At 29.0% G+C, this 19,083-nt stretch overlaps 2 protein-coding genes and 1 pseudogene across 3 annotated transcripts; 2 read left to right on the top strand and 1 right to left on the bottom strand.

Moving 5' to 3' along the window:
- Positions 1 to 105: 105 nt before the first annotated feature.
- LOC113788052 (cytosolic sulfotransferase 3-like) lies at positions 106 to 2,563 on the top strand (annotated as a pseudogene).
- Positions 2,564 to 3,221: 658 nt separating this feature from the next.
- LOC101491631 (protein FMP32, mitochondrial-like) lies at positions 3,222 to 7,491 on the top strand. 2 transcript variants are annotated; one of them, XM_004512041.4, is made up of 8 exons: positions 3,222 to 3,367; positions 3,517 to 3,798; positions 4,207 to 4,338; positions 4,502 to 4,561; positions 6,566 to 6,642; positions 6,752 to 6,808; positions 6,916 to 6,982; positions 7,067 to 7,491. In XM_004512041.4, the coding sequence occupies exons 2-8, from the start codon at positions 3,610 to 3,612 to the stop codon at positions 7,184 to 7,186; spliced, it is 702 nt and encodes a 233-aa protein (XP_004512098.1). In that variant the 5' UTR covers positions 3,222 to 3,367; positions 3,517 to 3,609; the 3' UTR covers positions 7,187 to 7,491. The 2 variants fall into 2 exon arrangements, with proteins under 2 accessions (XP_004512098.1, XP_004512099.1); XM_004512042.4 differs by having other exon boundaries at positions 3,228 to 3,367; positions 3,512 to 3,798.
- A 2,050-nt stretch (positions 7,492 to 9,541) lies between these two features.
- LOC101491312 (cytochrome P450 84A1) lies at positions 9,542 to 13,019 on the bottom strand. Its single transcript, XM_004512040.4, has 2 exons — positions 11,970 to 13,019; positions 9,542 to 10,393 (listed from the first exon to the last, which is right to left on the bottom strand). The coding sequence occupies exons 1-2, from the start codon at positions 12,930 to 12,932 to the stop codon at positions 9,773 to 9,775; spliced, it is 1,584 nt and encodes a 527-aa protein (XP_004512097.1). The 5' UTR covers positions 12,933 to 13,019; the 3' UTR covers positions 9,542 to 9,772.
- Between the last annotated feature and the right edge of the window lie 6,064 nt (positions 13,020 to 19,083).

The raw sequence follows: 19,083 nt of genomic DNA, 5'->3' as shown, positions 1-19,083 counted from the left end.
ATCCTCTAAACCACGTTCATGTATAAACCTTTATGATGAAGTACGGGAAGCAACCCCTATTTGATAAGGAAGGGAAGGCTACCTTGGAAGAAAAGTTTAAAGACAATGAGTTTGGATGAGGAGGTAGGTCTAGATATTGAAGGTGAGTTTTTTTTCTTTTTTTCAAAAGATGTTGAAGGTGAGTTTAAAGAATTAAAAGTGGTAGAGGAAAAAGTATAGACAAAATGAATGTCTTGCCTTTGTCTTTTCTGCTATGGAGAAAACAAGGATAAGTAGAGGCAGAAGGGGCTATTGTGAAACTATTGGGAAGTAGTGGGTGTGTAATGGTTTGGGTAAAATCGAATCAAATCATAATCCAAACTAAACTGTACTTTTTGAGTTGAGCAATTATTTGAATAGGTCTAAATCCAAACTAACCTAGCCAAATCCGAACATATATCGTTCAGGTAATGAGTATTGGATATTAGATTGTATGTCCGTGTACTCGAACCGATCATCTACTTATTATATATATTTTTAATAAAATAGAAAGTTTTGTAATGTATTGTGTAAGTTTCTATGTATAATTTTTTGGATTTTTGGTAAAGATAGAAATTGAAATAATATCCTACTATATATAATTAAAGACAAAATTAGAAATTAAGATTATAAAAATTATATTTTCTTTTCCATCCTAGGTTTTAAAGTTTTAATATAATATTTTAGATATAATTATTTTCTGATGTAATATAATCAACTCAACTCAAATCAATTTGTTATACATTGGTTGAGTTTAATTTGAATTTCATAAAAAAATGTGTAAATTCGAACAAAACTAAACTATATATTTTGATCAGTTTGGATATCTAATTCAATAAAACATTAATCAAATCTGCACGCGAACGCTCTAATTGAGAAGACACATTGGCTATAAGTATTGGAAACACAACTGAAGCAAATTTCGATGCAAAAAAGAGTTATGGATATCATTGTTGATTTGGTTGGTAAAAAATTACTGTGGTGTATTTATTGCACAAGAAAGATAAAACCAATTCTATACAGAATAGATTGGATTATGATTTTTCAGAATTTATTTAGTTAAAAAAATCAAATTACGTGTGTCATTGAAAAAACTTTTAGAATTTTAGATCACACTATTGAGATAAATAATATAAATAAATTACAATTATTATTATTTAAATATTTTTTTTATTAACAAACATAGATATAATAAGGCAGTGTATAGATGTAGACGGAAACGTGGTACTATTCAACAATTATTGGTAGGGCGTGGTTTTGCAAGTTGTGTTAAATTATTAATTTATTAATCTTTTGTATAATTTAAACCTAATAGTTTTTAAAGTATTATTATAAAATATAATTTAAATAAATTTATATAAAATTATATTCTTAAAAAAAATTTAGATTTTAAAATAGATTTAATTTTAATGGACTATTATCTCTTTAGTTTATTTAAAAATTTATTAAATTATTTATTTGAAGAAAACAGAGCAAATCTATCATTCTTAAAATACTCCATTATATAAAAGTCATTTTATAATATAATGTGGCAATTGTCAGCACAATGGTGAGGCAATTAAATTACTTCACCAACCACTTAATAATTGAGTTAAGAATTTTTATTTTTATTCTGTGATTGACTGTCTTTACAAGGTTCCTTTAACCATCAATGATAGTAATTATATTATTTTTGTCATTTTATTCTCTATCTTTTTTATTAAATCAATTTTATATCCCACGAATTACTTTCATAAATAGTTTATTGAAGACTAATATTTAAATATATATTATTCACAAATAATAATTTTTGTTTTTATTGTCTTTATTAATAAAACGATGACTAAATTAAAATTAAATAAATATAAAATATATATTTATTTTTCTTTATTTTTATGATCATTAACAACTACTTCTAAAAAACGATTTTTATAGTTATTAAAATTTTAAATACTTTTTAAATATAATTCGAAGCGAACATTGTTTATGTTAGAACATGATATACCACTGCATCCACAATGGAAAATTAAGTGATGAAAACTCTCTATATACTTGCAAGAAGATGACTTAACCGAAGAATGCAAGGAGTTGATCATACCCACTTTGCCATTACAAAAAGGTTGGCTTACAACCCACTTATCTTATCAAAAGCACTTCCAAGCCCATGATACTAATATCCTCTTAGTTACATTTCCTAAAGCAGGTACCACTTGGCTCAAAGCATTAACTTTTTCTTTACTAAACCGCAACAAATATCCAAATATTAATAATAACCATCATTTGCTAACTTCCAACCCCCATGACCTTTGGAACCCTTTTGGGAGCATGTATTAGGATATTGGAAGGAAAGCTTGGAAAGAAAAAAGAAGGTTATGTTTTTTAGATATGAAGAAATGAAAATGAAGCCTTGTTTTTATTTGGAAAAGCTTGCTGAATTTTTTGAGTGTCCATTATCAAAAGAAGAATAATCCAATGGTGTGGTTGATAATATATTAAATTGCGTAGTTTTGAGACGATGAGCAATTTGGAGGTCAATGGTCCAAAACAAATATTTTTTTCGTCTTGACCAAGTTGGAGATTCGAAAAATATTCTTACAACTAAAATGGTTGAGAAGTTCAACATTATCATCGAAAAGAATTTGGTTATACATGGGTTGAGTTTTTAGATTTTGAGAAAATCTATAGTAAAAGCTGCATTATTAGTAAATTTTTCAATTCCTTTTAACATGCATAATCTTTTTAACGTACCACTACTATTATTGACTCTAAGCTAGGCCACTATGTTTTATGACGTCTATTTTAGTTAGATTACATTTCTATTCATGCAAATAAAATAACGGAGTAAAAGAATAACTATATTCTCTAAATTACACTCGTGTGAACTTGTTTCATTAAAATAAAGTATGAATTAACTAAAGGATATTTTAAGAATAATACCAATATCCTGTAAAAAAAATTATAACAATGAAATCAATACGATAGAATTATTAAGTTTGCAAGGTTCGGGTCTAGTCTCTTTTCTTCAATAAAAATAATTAAATTTGTAATTGATAAAAAAAATTGAAAATTAAATCCTTATCCACAACATTTGTCTTTACAAAATCAAAAGAAAAATAATCTTTATTTTAACCATTAAAAAAACGCTATTTTCATTTAAAAAAATATCCTAGAAAAAAAAACGTGAATAAAACCATTCTCTCTCTCTCTCTCTATTTTATTTTTGTATTCAAAATAGGAAGAAGTTGTATGAACGAAGCAACCAACCGCGTAATCCATTTTGTTGATTCCAATTCCCACCAATTTCTACCATTTGATTTCATTAAGCATCAAAATTCACCTCATCAATAATCCTTATCATATTCACATTCAGGTAACTCTTCTCGAACATCGATTTTCCTATTTGGTTTCCCATTAATAAAAAGGTTTAATAAATAACCAATCAAGATCATTTTTATTTTACCTATTTCATTCATTTTTTGTTTATTGGGTTCATGATCGTGTTCTTCTTTGTTAGAATAGTTCATGCTGCTGCTATAAAGCTTTATATGATCGATTTGGAATTGGTGGAGGAATTTCTGGCTTGAAAAATAAAGTTTGATTTTCTGGAATCAAATGGCCGCGGTGGCGGCTTGCAAGCGATTAGGGAAATTTGGGACAAATTCTGGGATTGCTTTAAATGGATTTGGAGGCTTTGGAATTAGGGATTCGAAATTTTCCCCATCCATTTCGAGCTCTATGCATTTTTCTCAATTTGTTAAATCAAATGGACAACGGTTGTTTCTCGTTGACACATTAGCCCTTGTAATTTACATTTCTCTTTTCAGCCTTTTCTTTTTATTCGAGTAAATAGTCATTTTGTTCTTTGAATGTGTTAAGTCTTGTTACTATAGTTCTTGAATTAATCAAAATTACAAAAAATATCATCAAATGTGTATGTTGGTCAGTTTGATCCTCAATTGTGTTTTTGATTAGTTAGTTTGGTCTTCAAATGTGCTTTGGTCGGACTGTTTGGTCGAACAAATCACTAACTGAAGATACATTAAAAGATGTTTTTGTAATTTTGTTACATTCAATGACACTAATGTCGCCATCTTAACACATTTTTGGATCAAAAGGACTGTTTACTTATTTATTTCCTTGTTTGGTTGCCATATAGTAGTTATGAAGAAAGGCCTAATTTGACACCCTTTTTTGTTGTATATTGTGTAGGTTAAGAGACTTGAGGGACAAGGAGTGCCCTTACAGCAAGCTGAGGCAATAACTGCTGCCATAACTGAGGTATTGAATGATAGCCTGGAGAATGTATCTAAGTCATTGGTATCAAAAGAAGAAATGCAGAGGGTAATGCCCTTTTCGAACCTATTTATTTTAATCCTTCTTTTACAATTCCATGAATGTGTGATTTGCCTTTTGTTGCTTAATTTCAAGTTTTATTGCTATTGACAGTGATGCAAAAATTATGTACTAATATCAACTATTTTGGTTCCTGCTTTTGTTTTTACAGACTGAGATGCTACAAGAAGCCAACCTGTCCAAATTCAAAGCAGAAGTGCAGAGCTCACAGGTATTCATTCATTGAGAAGTAGTGTTAATGTTGACTTTGAAGGACTTGTGTGCATATATATATATATCAACTGCAAGTACTACTAATTTTGCTTTACTAGTCTCTTAGATATAAACAACACATGAATTTGGATTCCCTCAAGTACTTGAGGGTCCATTTCGGAGAGAGAAAAAATTGTGATTAGAAATGCGAGTAAGAATAACAAAAAATGCAAGTACAAGGAGGTAATCCAACCCTTTTACAATATAAGTTATGCATCTCAGACCACAAGGAAATACAAGAGATTGGATTTACATCAATCAGAAACAGATTACCAAAACCACATTCTAACTTAGATAAGTCCAAAATGGAAAAAAATCAAACCTAACCTACCATCTTTGAAGACAATATTGCTCCTCAATATCCAAATAGAGACCAGACTACAGCGTGCCAAATGCAATAAAAGGATCTCTTTGATTTTTTACCTGCAATGAAACTAGCTGTCTGAACTGAGAGTACAATTCGTAAGTAGAGGAAGGCATAGAGAATAAGAAACCAAGCTAGGAATATTATTTCTCTCCAAATATGGTGAGAAACAGAGCAAGAAAGAAATAAATGATTTACATCCTCTTCCCTAGATAGAACAACACCTGTCTTAGAGAGGTCTGCCATTGTGGGCAACCTGTCCAAAATCAAACACCAAAAAAGTACTTCAGAGGAGCCAAACTTTTCCAGAAGTTTTTAAAATTAGCATCAGCAGAAACCAAGGAAGGCACCATGCAATGATTTTCAAACACACATAAGCAGAACGAAGAAAATACTTTTTAAACTATCCTCCTTCCAAATCCAATAGTCCTTTTCACCTTCAGAGGAATAATTTTTTTAGCAGCAAGTGTGCCTAGTTTACTGAACAAAGCCTCCCATGCAAGAAAGGATCTTCTCCACCTCCAAGACCAACACAATACACCATCCTTCCACTCTCCCATGTCAATAATGAAGGCCTCCGTATCTTCAGCTGGTGAATAACATTGGAAACAAAAGATTGCAAGCTACATGTACCAAGCCAAGTATCAAAAGCCAGATTTTAATACCATTCCCACTTCTAAATTTCTTTGTTACAGATGAGGAAAACCAAAGAAAGGGGCGACAAAAATGCAATTTGAACTAGATCTTTCCACCTAGTGGAGGCATCCTTACAACTACTTGTTGATATGCTACACAATAAGAATTAAGTGCATCATGCTTCTCCCGTTATGATTAGGTTAATGCAAAGTAGACATTCTCTGTCATTGTTTTGTACAGAAATAAAACATTCTAACTCCATTGTTTGGATGACTTCTCTGAAAGTAATTAGCAGCCAATAAAGGAGCACTTATTTATCTTCACTCTTCCCTATCTTTTAATATCGACACTTTTCTATTTTTCGTTGCTTGTCATGATGTTGTCACTGGCATGTATAGTCTTTCCTTGGTTGGTCCCTTTTGATATTGGTGTTACTTATGCATAAGATTGGTGCAAATAGTGATACAAATTCTGGAGGGAAGTATTCTAATATCTGATATTTGTAAAACAATATTGTATGAAAATAAATGGATAAAAGAGATTATTTGTAGATGTGTGTGTCAGTACGTATCCTCTATTTGTATGGTTCTCTTTGGTCTGTTAAAATGCATTTAGTTATGAAATTTATTAACTCATTTCCCATGTTTTATTGACTTGTGATCTTCAAACTAAATGGGCAAGATATTATTACCTGTGTGGTTTTTGAAACAATCCTGTGATGGAGAATACATATATATTCTATTAAATAAGTTTGGTTGGTATTGGTTGCAATATTTACTATTAGGACATTATGCAGGGAGCTGATCTATGTTTCTGCTGGAATAACTTTGTTTCTTTTTTCTATTTTTCTGCATTCCTTGTTTTCCTTTGTTTGTTCATGTAATTTTTCCTCAGTTCATAATTGAATTGAGGTTGGCTTTTGTTTGCCTGATGGGGTCATATAATGAAAATATTATAATGCAGGGACACCACTTTTCTTTGCTGCAACACGAAACTGAGAAACTTAGGAATGATATAGAGAAGATGCGTAATGAATTGAGGTCTGGTTTATCATGAACTCAATTAATTGATTATCCTTGATCAACTTCTAGTTCCGTTTGTCCGGTTATAACTTGTATTCTTTATGGTGCACTATTCTGGGTTGTGTAGGTATGAGATAGATAAAGTCACGGCTGGACAGCGGTTGGATTTGAACCTTGAAAGGGGGTAAGAATTATTAATGAATAAACCGATTGTCAAGCATTACAGAACTTGTGTTTCATTGCAATATCATATTTTCCACCATGATTGCTGATGTTTTACTGTAAGTGCAGGAGGATAAGGGAGGAGCTAACCAATCAGAATGCTGAAACTAGCAACCTGACCAACAAACTTGATAGAGTAAGCAAATTAGCAAACATTAGTAACTTTCTAGTTATTATCGTTCCTTGTTTATATTTTCTTTAATTTTAATACAATGTTCAGGAGATACATGCTTTAAGGGCTCAGCTGGAAGCAGCCAAATATGATGTGATAAAATACTGCATAGGAACCCTTGTCTCAATATCCGCTGTTGGCCTTGCCGTTCTTCGTATCTTGATGTAAACAAGATGTATTCAGATTAACACTGACAGAAAGTTGTGGTGAAGAAAACTTTAGCAGCTATTTGGAAGATGTTGTATGTTCTTCTGTAAGAGAAACAATTGCATTGCAGTGCTGGTGGAGCTGAAGTAGTTTCCATTACACATCAAATGGGCTCTTTTTTTAAAGCCCATATTCTTTACATATTCATTTTTTCATTTACTTGTCCTTTTTCTTTTTTTAATACACAGGACGCCAACTCATTTACTTGCACAATTTGTATCTAACTAGATAATGATCATAACTATTACACATTGGATTTGTTTGTACTTGTTTTCTTTTACTGCATCAGTTGATTTGATTTTCTGAGAAAAGGGGACACGTAAGATTACAGATTTGTTCCCATCTTTCTTATAAATGGAAGCAGAAAGCATAAACACCTTTGTTTAAAACTAAAATCTTCACATCATTTTTTGTACTATTTGTGCGACCACAATCTATAAACATTGTCCTTGAGCATGAAGCAATGAGCAAGATTCCTTGCTAGTTCTGTCTCATCATCAATCAGTTCAAAATAGGATCTGGATTAAATCCAATGTGACTGCATGTAGTGATACTGATCTCGGCTGTCCAATCAATATTGAACAACTCAAATTTTAAAGTAGATTTTAATGTTTTTTGAACATAAATTTTTATCTCAAAATCTGAGCCGTCCAATCTTGATCAGACGGTCAATATAGTGTGACTGTACAGAAACTTGATCGGTTCAAATTAGGGATATTTGGATGAGTCATTTTAATTTAAAAATATTAAACTACAATATTCGGTGGTGGTGGTGGGCCTTAAGAAACATCTTATCAATTTTTTTGACAACATTTTTCTGCCTTACATTTTTTGTGACTACAATGCGATGCAATAATATAAAAATGAGAAACTTGTTACTAGTCATTTTACCTGACATAATATAGAGCTTGGACTATATGTAATGTGTATAATGGAAACGCAGCCCATAAATGGAAAATTGAGTTGCCGACTTTTGAGACTATTTCTGGTAGTTGGGCTAACGTGGTATGATTTTGGTTTTGTTTTATGCATTTGTCGGTGTTGTTATATAAGAATCCAAATTCTTTCCTTGATTTTATTAGCTTATACCGGATTTGATCAACACCACATTTAGCCATTTAGGTCACCTAAAAAGTCTTCAAACCATAACATAGCGGTCAATTCAAGTAATATAATTAATATAATATGTTTTATATTTACTAAAATCTTATATTATTATAATTTATGAAATCATATATTTATTAAATTATTTTAATAATTTAAGCATCTTAGCCCATATATAGAGTTGAATATACAAGGTATTTGAAGTGTAATAAGTAATATATTCAAGGACCTTCCTACAAAGTTAATTTTTAGATCACTTTTCATGTCAATTGCCACTAAAGATTGAAAGCCAAAAAGAGAATTGTGTATTAAAAAACAAAGCATATTTGATTATAAGAATATTGAGTAAACGCTTACTTTAGTTAGTCATCTAAGATTTTATCATCAATTATTTTCCTATTTTATAGCATGAATAGTATTAGAGCGAAGGAAAGAGGTTGTATGACTCATATCTGTGAGTGCTTAGAGGAAGTGCGTGGGAGCGGCGCGCCTCGTCGCATAGAAGAGGTGTCGTTTTATGAAATTCCGACTAGTTTACACTTTTTCAACCCCGTTGTAAAACCCATGCTCCGACCGTTTTGCACTGCCTTCGCATTATGCTTGTTTCCCATAAAGAAAAGGCACGCGCACGAGGTTTTGAAGGCAACAACCAGCAAACAACTGTTCATTTTGTATTCCTCTTACAGCATTTGTTTGTTTTCTGCTCATTTTGTATTCCTCATAGTCTCTATTTGTTTTCTGCTCTGCAACTTTTGCTCGTTTTCCAAGTCTTAGTTTTAAGTTTCTGTTTCAATTTCTAATACTTAAATTAAATGATTTAATTTTAGATTCCCTCCTTCTATTTCTTCTCTAAATTATTCTCATATCTGTTTTAATTTTTAGATGTTGTTAGATGATGGTGACATGTTTTGTTTTTTTATTTGAGACAATGGTAATGGTCTTTTGTGTTTCAGTTTGTGACTTTTTATTAAACCAATGGAAAATTTTATGTTAAGGTTATTTTTCTTAATTTTATGGTGTAATTTTGTGAAATATTAAGATCCCTTTTACGATCCTACAATTTCAATTTTTTTTTATATTTCAAAGATGATAGAATCTAATTAGTGATAATCTTAATTATAACTCAATTGTAGTAAAAATAAATGAGTCCATAATATTAGGTTGGGTCAGTAATTGAAAAGAGTAATGAATTGATCGAAACAAGTTAGAAAGGAAAAATAAAAGGAATTGTTTCTTATATAGTATACATACAAACATGATAATGATTGAAAAACAGAAGCTTACATCAAGAAGAGTGAAAAGAAATTCCTTTCTTTTACACTCTCACGTTCTTATCACGTGACTTATTTTTTCTTCACATATTTTCGTAATGCTTGTTGTCTAATTGGATAATAATAAAAAGAAAACTCAAAGAAAAAGGGGTCCAATTGTTTTTTTCCCTCTTTAGAGAGGACACACAACACGCTTAGTGGGAATAGCAACGAGTCGACTCGCTCTAGGAGCAGTGAGTCCAAACACATCACTCATATCCAATTCACTCGGTTTCATTCCACTCGGTAACTCCCACGTGAAGCAATGAAGTAAGTGAGCCACCGCCAAATCAAGCGCGTACAAACCCAACTGCATCCCGGGGCAAGATCTACGACCCGACCCGAATGGAATAAACTCAAAGTTACTACCCTTAAAATCAGGCACACCCGGTTTCAAAAACCGTGAAGGCTTAAAGCTTTCGGGTTCCTCCCAACAATTCCTGTCCCTCCCAATCGCCCACGCGTTAACCATCACACGCGCTTTCTTTGGGATAAAGTAACCGTTAACCGTTGCATCCTCAGCGGTTTCGTGAAGAAGTAACGGGATTGGTGGGTGAAGGCGTAGGGTTTCTTTAAGAGCACATTTAAGATAAGTTAGTTTCTCGTAATCGGGCTCTTCGACACGACGGCCCAGGCCCACAACTTCATCGAGCTCTTGTTGGACTCTTTTTAGATCTTTTGGGCTTCTCATTAGCTCCGCCATGGCCCATTCGATTGCTGATGCTACTGTTTCCGTTCCTCCGAACATTACGTCCTGTTACAAAAAATGACAATTTATTTAGTTTAATTTAATTTAATTACCGTCATAACGTTGCAAAAACAAATATTGTGATTAATTTGTCATAAACTTGTGTTGAATTATGGACTAGAAATCAAAATCAGAAGTTGAGTGTAAAATAGGAAAATGTGGATATAGTCGGAGAATGATACCATGTACCAACCAAAACCATTGAAAATGCAACGGCAACTTGTTTGGTGGCTTTTGTTTTCATACCTTGTCTGGTCCAATCTTATCTCAACTTTATTTGCTAAAATAATAATAATAATAACAATAACTATCACTCCAATAATAATATTTTTCCTTATAAAAAAAATAACTATCACTAAATAAAACAATAACTAGACAAAAATTGTATCACTTAATTATATCAATTTCAGTTTAAATTTTATCATCACAAAAAAATTCATAGTTGTTTTGGATATACACTTTTTTAATAATACTACTCAATATAATTTTGAATGCATATTACTCACTTATGAAAGTAAGAGATTCACATGCTTATACTTAAAAAGAATTTCAACGTGTAATATTTAACATGCTGTTGACAGTCTTAATATATTACTCACTTTTTAGTATAACGCATGCTTATATAATTATAGACATTCTTAATATATAAACTTCAAGACCTAGAGACTTAAACTTTTGACATAGCAAAATTACGCGACAAAATATATAATGAATGGTGGTTCAAAATGATTAATAGACTTGTAAATACTTATAATATGAGTAAGTATTTTATGTATCACATTAATATTTTAAATTTACATGAAGTTCAAAAATACAAAAAAAAAAAAGTAATATGAAAAAAAAATTAAAATTATAAAACTAATTTTGTTGAAATCTATAAAAGTAAAAACATGTCAACTAAATTAAAAATACGAAAGAGTGGTTTTCGAATTTAATTTTTCATTTAATAAAATTATATGCATAAATTTCAGAGAAAATATATTAAAAAATTACTTTGGTTAAAAACATCCTAGAAGATTACTACTAAAAAATAAAAATAAAAAGTAATAATTTGGGGATGAGAATAGATAATCTTAGGCATAAAACCATTACAAACTCAAGGCAGACCCCATGATTAAAGTTGACTCTATTTTCCTCCCAAGATTACCAAGATATTTACTCCAAAAAAATGCATAACTTGTGATGAAAAATAAATGGTAAATTCTTTGTTCCCCATGAAAAAAAGAGGGTACCGATACACTAAGGCAAAATTTATTTCAAAATTTAAATTATTAAATATAAAAAATGAAGTGGTTTGAAATAATTGATTCTTGCATGTTATATTTAACTAAACTATTTATTTCTTCTAAATATCTAATCAACAAATTAAACTCTAGGTATGAAAGTGTTAACCAAACAAAATAACATATAAATACCCTTTCAAATAATTAAAATGAAGCATGTCCGTATCCGTAGGTTGTCATGAGTCTCATATGCACGCGTAAATTAAGCGTGGGCCATTGCATAAAACTTGTTATCCATTAACTTCATTCAAGAAATTGAGATATACAATCTTACATGATTTTTGAAAGTGAATACATACCATGATGATGGCTTTGATGTTATCCTTAGTAAGTTTGATGGAGTTATGAAGATCGTCCGATTCATTATTAAGTTTAGCCTCCTCGCTATGAAAAGCAAGCAACTCATCTACCATATCGGTTTCTTCATCAACAACATTATTCACATCCCTCTTCTTCTCCACGTGTTCATCTATGATTTTATCTATGAAACTATCCAACGCTTTACGAGTCTTAACAAGCCTAGTGTTAAACCCTTGAGGGTCAATAGCTCCTAAGCAAGGTACAAAGTCCGAAATATTAAAAGCTCCAAACAATTTGGAAAACTCTTGCAATATCCCAATAAACTTATCTTGTCCTTCCTTGGAACTCGACCCGAAAGCCGCTCGATAGATTATGTTTTTAGTTAGGTTGAACACCAGTTCCCCGATGTTCACAGGTTGACCTATGTTGTCCGCAACAGTTCGGACAGCATAGTCAACTTCGTCTCTAACAGATTCCCAAGACTCTGCGCGCTTGCGGCTGAAAAGCTTCATGACGCAGAGTTTCCTCATTTGACGCCAAAAGGGACCGTAGTGTGCGAACGCCATGTCAGCACGATCATAAGTTAAATATTTTATGGCAACGGTGGCCGGACGATTGGAAAAGATGTTGTCATGAACTTGGAGTACTTGGCGCGCCGTGTCGGCGTCGGAAATAGCTACCATGTGGAGGAACCCCATGCGTAGGTGAAAAATGCCACCATATTGTTTTGCTAAGTTGGCTAAACCACGGTGGGTTAATTGGTCCATCATTAGCATGTTACCTATAATAGGTAACCCTTTTGGTCCAGGTGGATATGTTGGTTTTCTAAGGATTATTGACACTAAACCCAATAGAAGTATTAGTGGTATGATGAACATAATGGCCATAAAGAATGGTTCTTCCTTAAAGTTGTCCATGCTTGGCAATTTAAGAAGTGAATCCATATGGTTTTTGTTTTGCATATAGCTCTTTGGAGTTGAAGGGATTGCTTGCAACTCTTTGAGTGTTGCTAAGTTGAACGAAATCTATTGGAGCCTTTATATATACAATTTTCTTGTTTACATTTGATTGGGTGATAAACAAATAAGATTAGACACTTTTAAACGTCTACAATTGAAATTTATATGTAGTTAGATATTATAAACTTAAATTTAATATTTTAAATTATAAAATTATAAAATTTTAAAAAATAATAATATTATTAAAACATAAAATAAAATATAAATACAATATTTTGATATTATAAAAAAAAAAAACTCCACTATACATACAATATTGTATTTATTATATATTTGTGTCCTGAAATTTCAGTGTTTTAAATTTTGACCGTCACCCGATAATAAATGCAGAAAAATCGACTCGATAAGTCTAATTTCTTGAAAGGTATGTTGGACATGTACCATAAATAAAAGGAATATAAACAAATGAGTGTTTCGAATGCTCTGGCCTCCAGAGTTTTATTTAGTCTGGTATTTAACAATTAATAATTTGAAATTATGTCATTTTTTCACCTTTATTTGTTTTTTAAGTGATTTAATTTTTGTATTTAATATTCTCCTTGTTTAAGTATAAAAAGATCTCCTTGTTTAAGTATTTTTTTATCTCTACAAGCATTCAAACTCCTATCAAAGATATTAAAAAAAATCAACCTTTACTTTTTCAATTCTTAGTACATCTTCTACTATGAATTGGTTTGAGTATATTCTTCAGTTGTTTCAAAAAAAGTATTATAGTTAATATCTTATCTACCTCAAAATAATTAATATATAAATAATGATGAGAAAATAATATTTATTTATTTTTGTGCAAAAGAGAATAATATTTATATTAAATTATTCTTATTTCTTTAATACAATCAATTATTATATTTTCGTAACGTGTATTTTTTAATGATTTTGATCTTTAAATATGTCTTTCATTAATTAATTTAATTTTTAAATATTTTTTATCAATAAAATTATTAATAAAAGAGGAGTTTAATAATCTATTTAATTTTGATGTTTTTAATACTATATAGTTGTCACACTTTATATATACATTTAAAAAATCAAAACAAATTTTTACTTTTATATATACTATTGGTGTGAGTTTCTTGGTTCATTTTCTATTATATCATTTATTTTAATTTTTTAGTATATTTTATATTAAAAATTATCTATGAATATTTTTTTTTACAAAATCACAAGTTGAAGATGCAATTACATAAAGTAAAAAAAAATTGCTCATGTAAGAGATCGTATCACGAAGTCCGAACATGTGTTGCTTTAAAAATGTTAAATTGATAAATAAAAAATAATAACAAAATTATATTAATAAAATAAAATAAAATATTATATATATATATATATCAAAATTATTACAATCTAATAAGTGTGTCAAAGAAAATAACGTTATAATATTTTAACAATTTTATCCTATTTTATTTTGATATTCTAAATATATTAACCAATTTATTCTATTTTGTTAACTAATGCGTACTTGTGTTCCCTCCTGTTTTGCATTTTATTGAAAATAATTTAATAACTTCATCCGATTGAAATTATGAAGGAAAATTAGAAAAATAAAAATAGAGTTATTAATTTATTTACTATAAACTACAAAAAAAAAATTATTAAAATATTATATCACTTTGTCACAACTATTGCATTAACTTTAATGCATTTTATTTTCGGATCTCCAATAAGAGAAGCATTTGTTTTGCAACCTCTCAAAAATAAAAAATAAAACATTTTTATATATTAAATTTAGTAAAATATATTTAAAAAAGTTATTTAAATAAAGAATATAATTAAAAAAAATCTGAGATCCGGGCAGTGTTAGCATGACCCGCAACATAGTAGCTCATACGTCATCATATATCATATGCTTCTACGTAGTCAAACGTGTTTACTTTTTTGTATTGTATTGTGACTTTGTGTAGTTGAATTCATTTTGTATATCTTTTTTTATAATTGACACAAATGTACGAAATTCTCTAAGATAGAAAAACAAGTGATATATAAAAAGAAAATAGTTTTCTTTCCTATTTGGGAAAAAAAACAGCATGCAACTATAAATATTATAAGCCCGGCCCGGAAGCAACAAGATATAGCTATCAATATACCAACAAAAGAAATCGCTACCGTCAAACAAAAAATATTGTTTATCGACATATTTTCGATCAATATCACATTAAAAAATAATCAATATACTTTCGAACAGAATAAAATATAAATTAAAAAAAAAATAAGATTAAAAGTTCAAAAGTGTTATATACATCAACTTCTAAGTTATTATTTAAATTATTTTCCAAGTTATTGTTTAAATTATCGTTCAAGTAAGAGTACAACTATATTTTTGTTTAAAAAAAAAAATTAATTTTATTGATTCAATCATAAAATAGGTTTTATTTATTAAATACACAAGGCATAAATGATAACAAACAGTGCTACATAATTAATTAATTTATGTGTATACTATATAACATGTGTGTGTGTGTGTGGCCAATTAATGCTTATGAATGTTTGGGGGTGGGTAGGTAATAAGGAGGCCAATGCATGGCAATAAAGTCGGTGCTTATTAATTAGGGAAGAATTCCATTAAGAAATTATGAGAAATATGTTGTCTTTTTTTGTGTCTTTAATGCTATTTTTGTCAATTATTTCATCTTTCAAATTAATTTGTCTTCTTTTGTGTTTTAATGCGACTTTTGTAGATGACTTCCTCTTTCAAATTCACTTTATTACGGCACAAAGACGCTTTACCTCGGTTTTTAATTTAAAATTGAATTGTCTAAATTATAAGATCATAATTTTTGTTTAAAAAAATCAAAATATATTTTAAAACTAATTACGTAAAATCCAAATTGGAATTTCAGATAGTGAAGGAGCCATAATTTGATCACTAGTGGGGCCAATTATAAAGGTTTTTGCATTCACACGCCCTGCTATATATGTAAGGGTATTAATAAACTAAATAAAGGTGGTTAGTTTTTACCTCTACGTTTTTTTCTTCGATAACAAATAAGGGATTATATATCTTGTTTTGTATTTATGATTATGAGAATACATGAATGATTAATGAAGATAATTTATACTAAAATTAATATTATATTTTTAATTTAATTTGTATAAGTTTTTTTTTCTTTTATTTATATATTATTTTATTTCTTAACTTATATAAAATATTCAAATACAATAATTATTATAGAAAATAATACATTACCATCTAAAAAGTTTATAAATTATACATTTAATTAGAGTGAACATTTTAAATTATTATAAATATGATTATCTTCATTTTAAATGTTGAAATTTGTGTCTATCAAGCAATATTTTGATTTGAGAAAAAATTGTAAATATTATGTTAAGGTGCTTTCGAAGCTTATCAAATGCGTTCTAGATTTGATATATATATTCATGCAAGTTTTCTCAAAAATCATTTGACTTATATATAGATTCATTGAGTTTGTCATTTTCTCCAACAAATTCTACAAAAGATGATTTTATGGAATCGTTAGAATAAATTAAATACATAAACTTCCAAAGAAGAAGAAAAAGAGAGTTAAAGAAAGGAAAATTACACCATAAGAGATTTGAAAATTTTTATTTGAAAACTATTTTTTTTTCTTCTTAAATTATATTGATGGTATTTCAGCAAGTGTATTTAATTGTTGCAAGTAATAATAAAACGATAAGGCCGAACGTCGAACTCATAAATTATGTTATATTATCGAATTAAAATTAAATAAAATATTTCTCAATTGATTAACTAACAAGAGTAATAATATTGAACTTTTCTAATAAGAAATATGTTAGAGATGAATTTCAATTCGAGTCCAACCTCATTTTTTAATTTGATCCTAGTTACTGAATTCTTTTATTAAACTATTATCGAATTCTCTTTACTATTTGTCTTAATTCCTTAGTGACAAAACATTTATTTCAAAAGTAACTCTTTAGCAGATTTAAGATTAAAATGAAGTTTTACGATACAAGAATTATCTTATTAAACTATTATCAATGTAAATAATTCAATTGGTTTCAAGATCTGCATCTATCCCTAGAGTACAATGTCATGAATTTATCATCTCAAACATTCGTAAAGTTCACCTTTGTTTCAAAATATGCATCATAAAACAGTTTAAAGTTGAGCAAACAATAAAAAACATTAAACACATATATGAGAAAAATAATTTAATAAACTTATTCATAAAACTAAAAATCAAATTCGACAAATAAGAGTTTTATTTTGTATTACTCATCTCTAACAAATAGAATTTAGTTACTCATAACAAAGATACAAAAGATAGAGAGTAAAGAATAATTACTACAAAGATTAATAAACGATTTTTCATAAAACTCCTTCAATAGTGTTAAAATCAGCTTATTCTGAGTTTCTCTGATATGGCACAAGTCTCCAAACTTCAAAATGCCAAAAAGATCTCTAAAAAGTGAAGAAAAAAATAAACACATTTTTATGCATTCTACAGCATGCGCCTCAGCGCAAACCAGGGACGCTCATGGACAAAAGCAAATTGTCAAAATACTACATAAATACCACCTAGGCACAACACCTGTAATTTGACTTTTACTGCATTTTTCTCCTATTTGGAGTATGAATTTGGTTTCGACGTCTTAATGAAAGTTCTAGCTATGAATATTAATGTTCATTTGCACTTAGTTTGACTATATTTGACATCTACAACTCTAGATATGGCTGAAATATTTCACGGTAGGTTATGTTAATTTTTGACCAAAATTCAGCACTAAAAAACGAAACAACGCAAAACTACAAAATAAAAATATCTACTTAATTAAACAAATAAGAACATAAACATTTTATTAAATTCAAGAACTATAGTCGACAAACTATATCAAATAACTTCTTAAATTCACTAATGATAAAAGATAAATAAATTTAAAAAAACAATATACAAATGATGAAGAACAAAGGAATAACCCAGTTAACTAACTCACAGTGAATAAGTCTAAGCTCATTGCTAAGTTATAGCTATTCTATTGTAACCCACTAACTTAAATAAAGTTAGTTAAGATATCCTATTACTATATATATAAACCATTACAATGTATATATTCATGATTACTTAATCAATAATAATGTGAGGAGTTATTCAGTTTAAACTTGATTCTCAATATTTCTAATTTAATTTTTTTTTTTATACTGTCATCTTTCAAAATAGTTTTTATTTTTTTAGAATTTTAAAAGGAGCAACCATGCAAGCAATTAATTTTGTATGTTTTATTCTATAGAGAAAGATGAAAAAAATGATCCCGACAAAAAAATGAGAAAAATGATAATATAAGAGAGATAATATTAAAGTCAGTTTACATTTTTCACCGTATAAATATATAGAGGATCCTGGTCCAAAACTTTTTATCTTTTCTTTGAATTAAGTTGCATGAAATACTTTGAAGTTTGAACAGTTCTTTTCTATGCTATTAATTGTCTCAAGTTGATTTTATATTTTATTTTTTATTATCAATAATTGTCTTAAGAGGATGACATCAATTTTGGTCTTTTCTTTTTGACAATAGGTTATACCTTTTGCTTACGCGAATTTGTAGCCAAATAAAATCTTAGACTTATCTAGACATTTGTTTGTCCACGTATAAACAAAATTTCAAATTATAATTGATAGGGAAGAAATTGGAGCTATATATTATCAATCAATCTTGAAAATGTTATTGTCGTGGTTATTGAATTCAAATTCAAATAATTATCAAAGTTAGATTAAAATGATTAATAATTTCAGTCAAAAATAAATTATTTAAATAATTTTTTGATAAATTTTACTTAATTTTCGATCAAAATTATTTCAATAAGATCTCTTTTTCTAAAAATTTAAGGGTTTAAAAAGTCCTAAAAATTAAGATAGTAATTTTGCTTATAGAAAAGATATGCTGTCCTTTTGCCAACTTTCTTTACTTAAGAAACAAAACCTCCCTTTTGATCTTTTTTATTTTTGTATAATATATTTTGCTTTTTTTTTTGTTTGTTTAATAATATCCTTTTGCTCTCTTTGTGAAGCAAGCAACTTAGGGAAATAGATATTTATTTGTTTCTAGTTGCCACAGTTCCACGAGTTTTAAAGAATATACACTAGCTAGGGAA

Source organism: Cicer arietinum, chromosome 8, assembly GCF_000331145.2.
Source record: "Cicer arietinum cultivar CDC Frontier isolate Library 1 chromosome 8, Cicar.CDCFrontier_v2.0, whole genome shotgun sequence".
In the NCBI taxonomy this organism is placed as follows: domain Eukaryota; kingdom Viridiplantae; phylum Streptophyta; class Magnoliopsida; order Fabales; family Fabaceae; genus Cicer; species Cicer arietinum.
The sequence above is the reverse complement of the archived record's forward strand: the minus strand, read 5'-3'. Positions and strand labels throughout refer to the sequence as shown.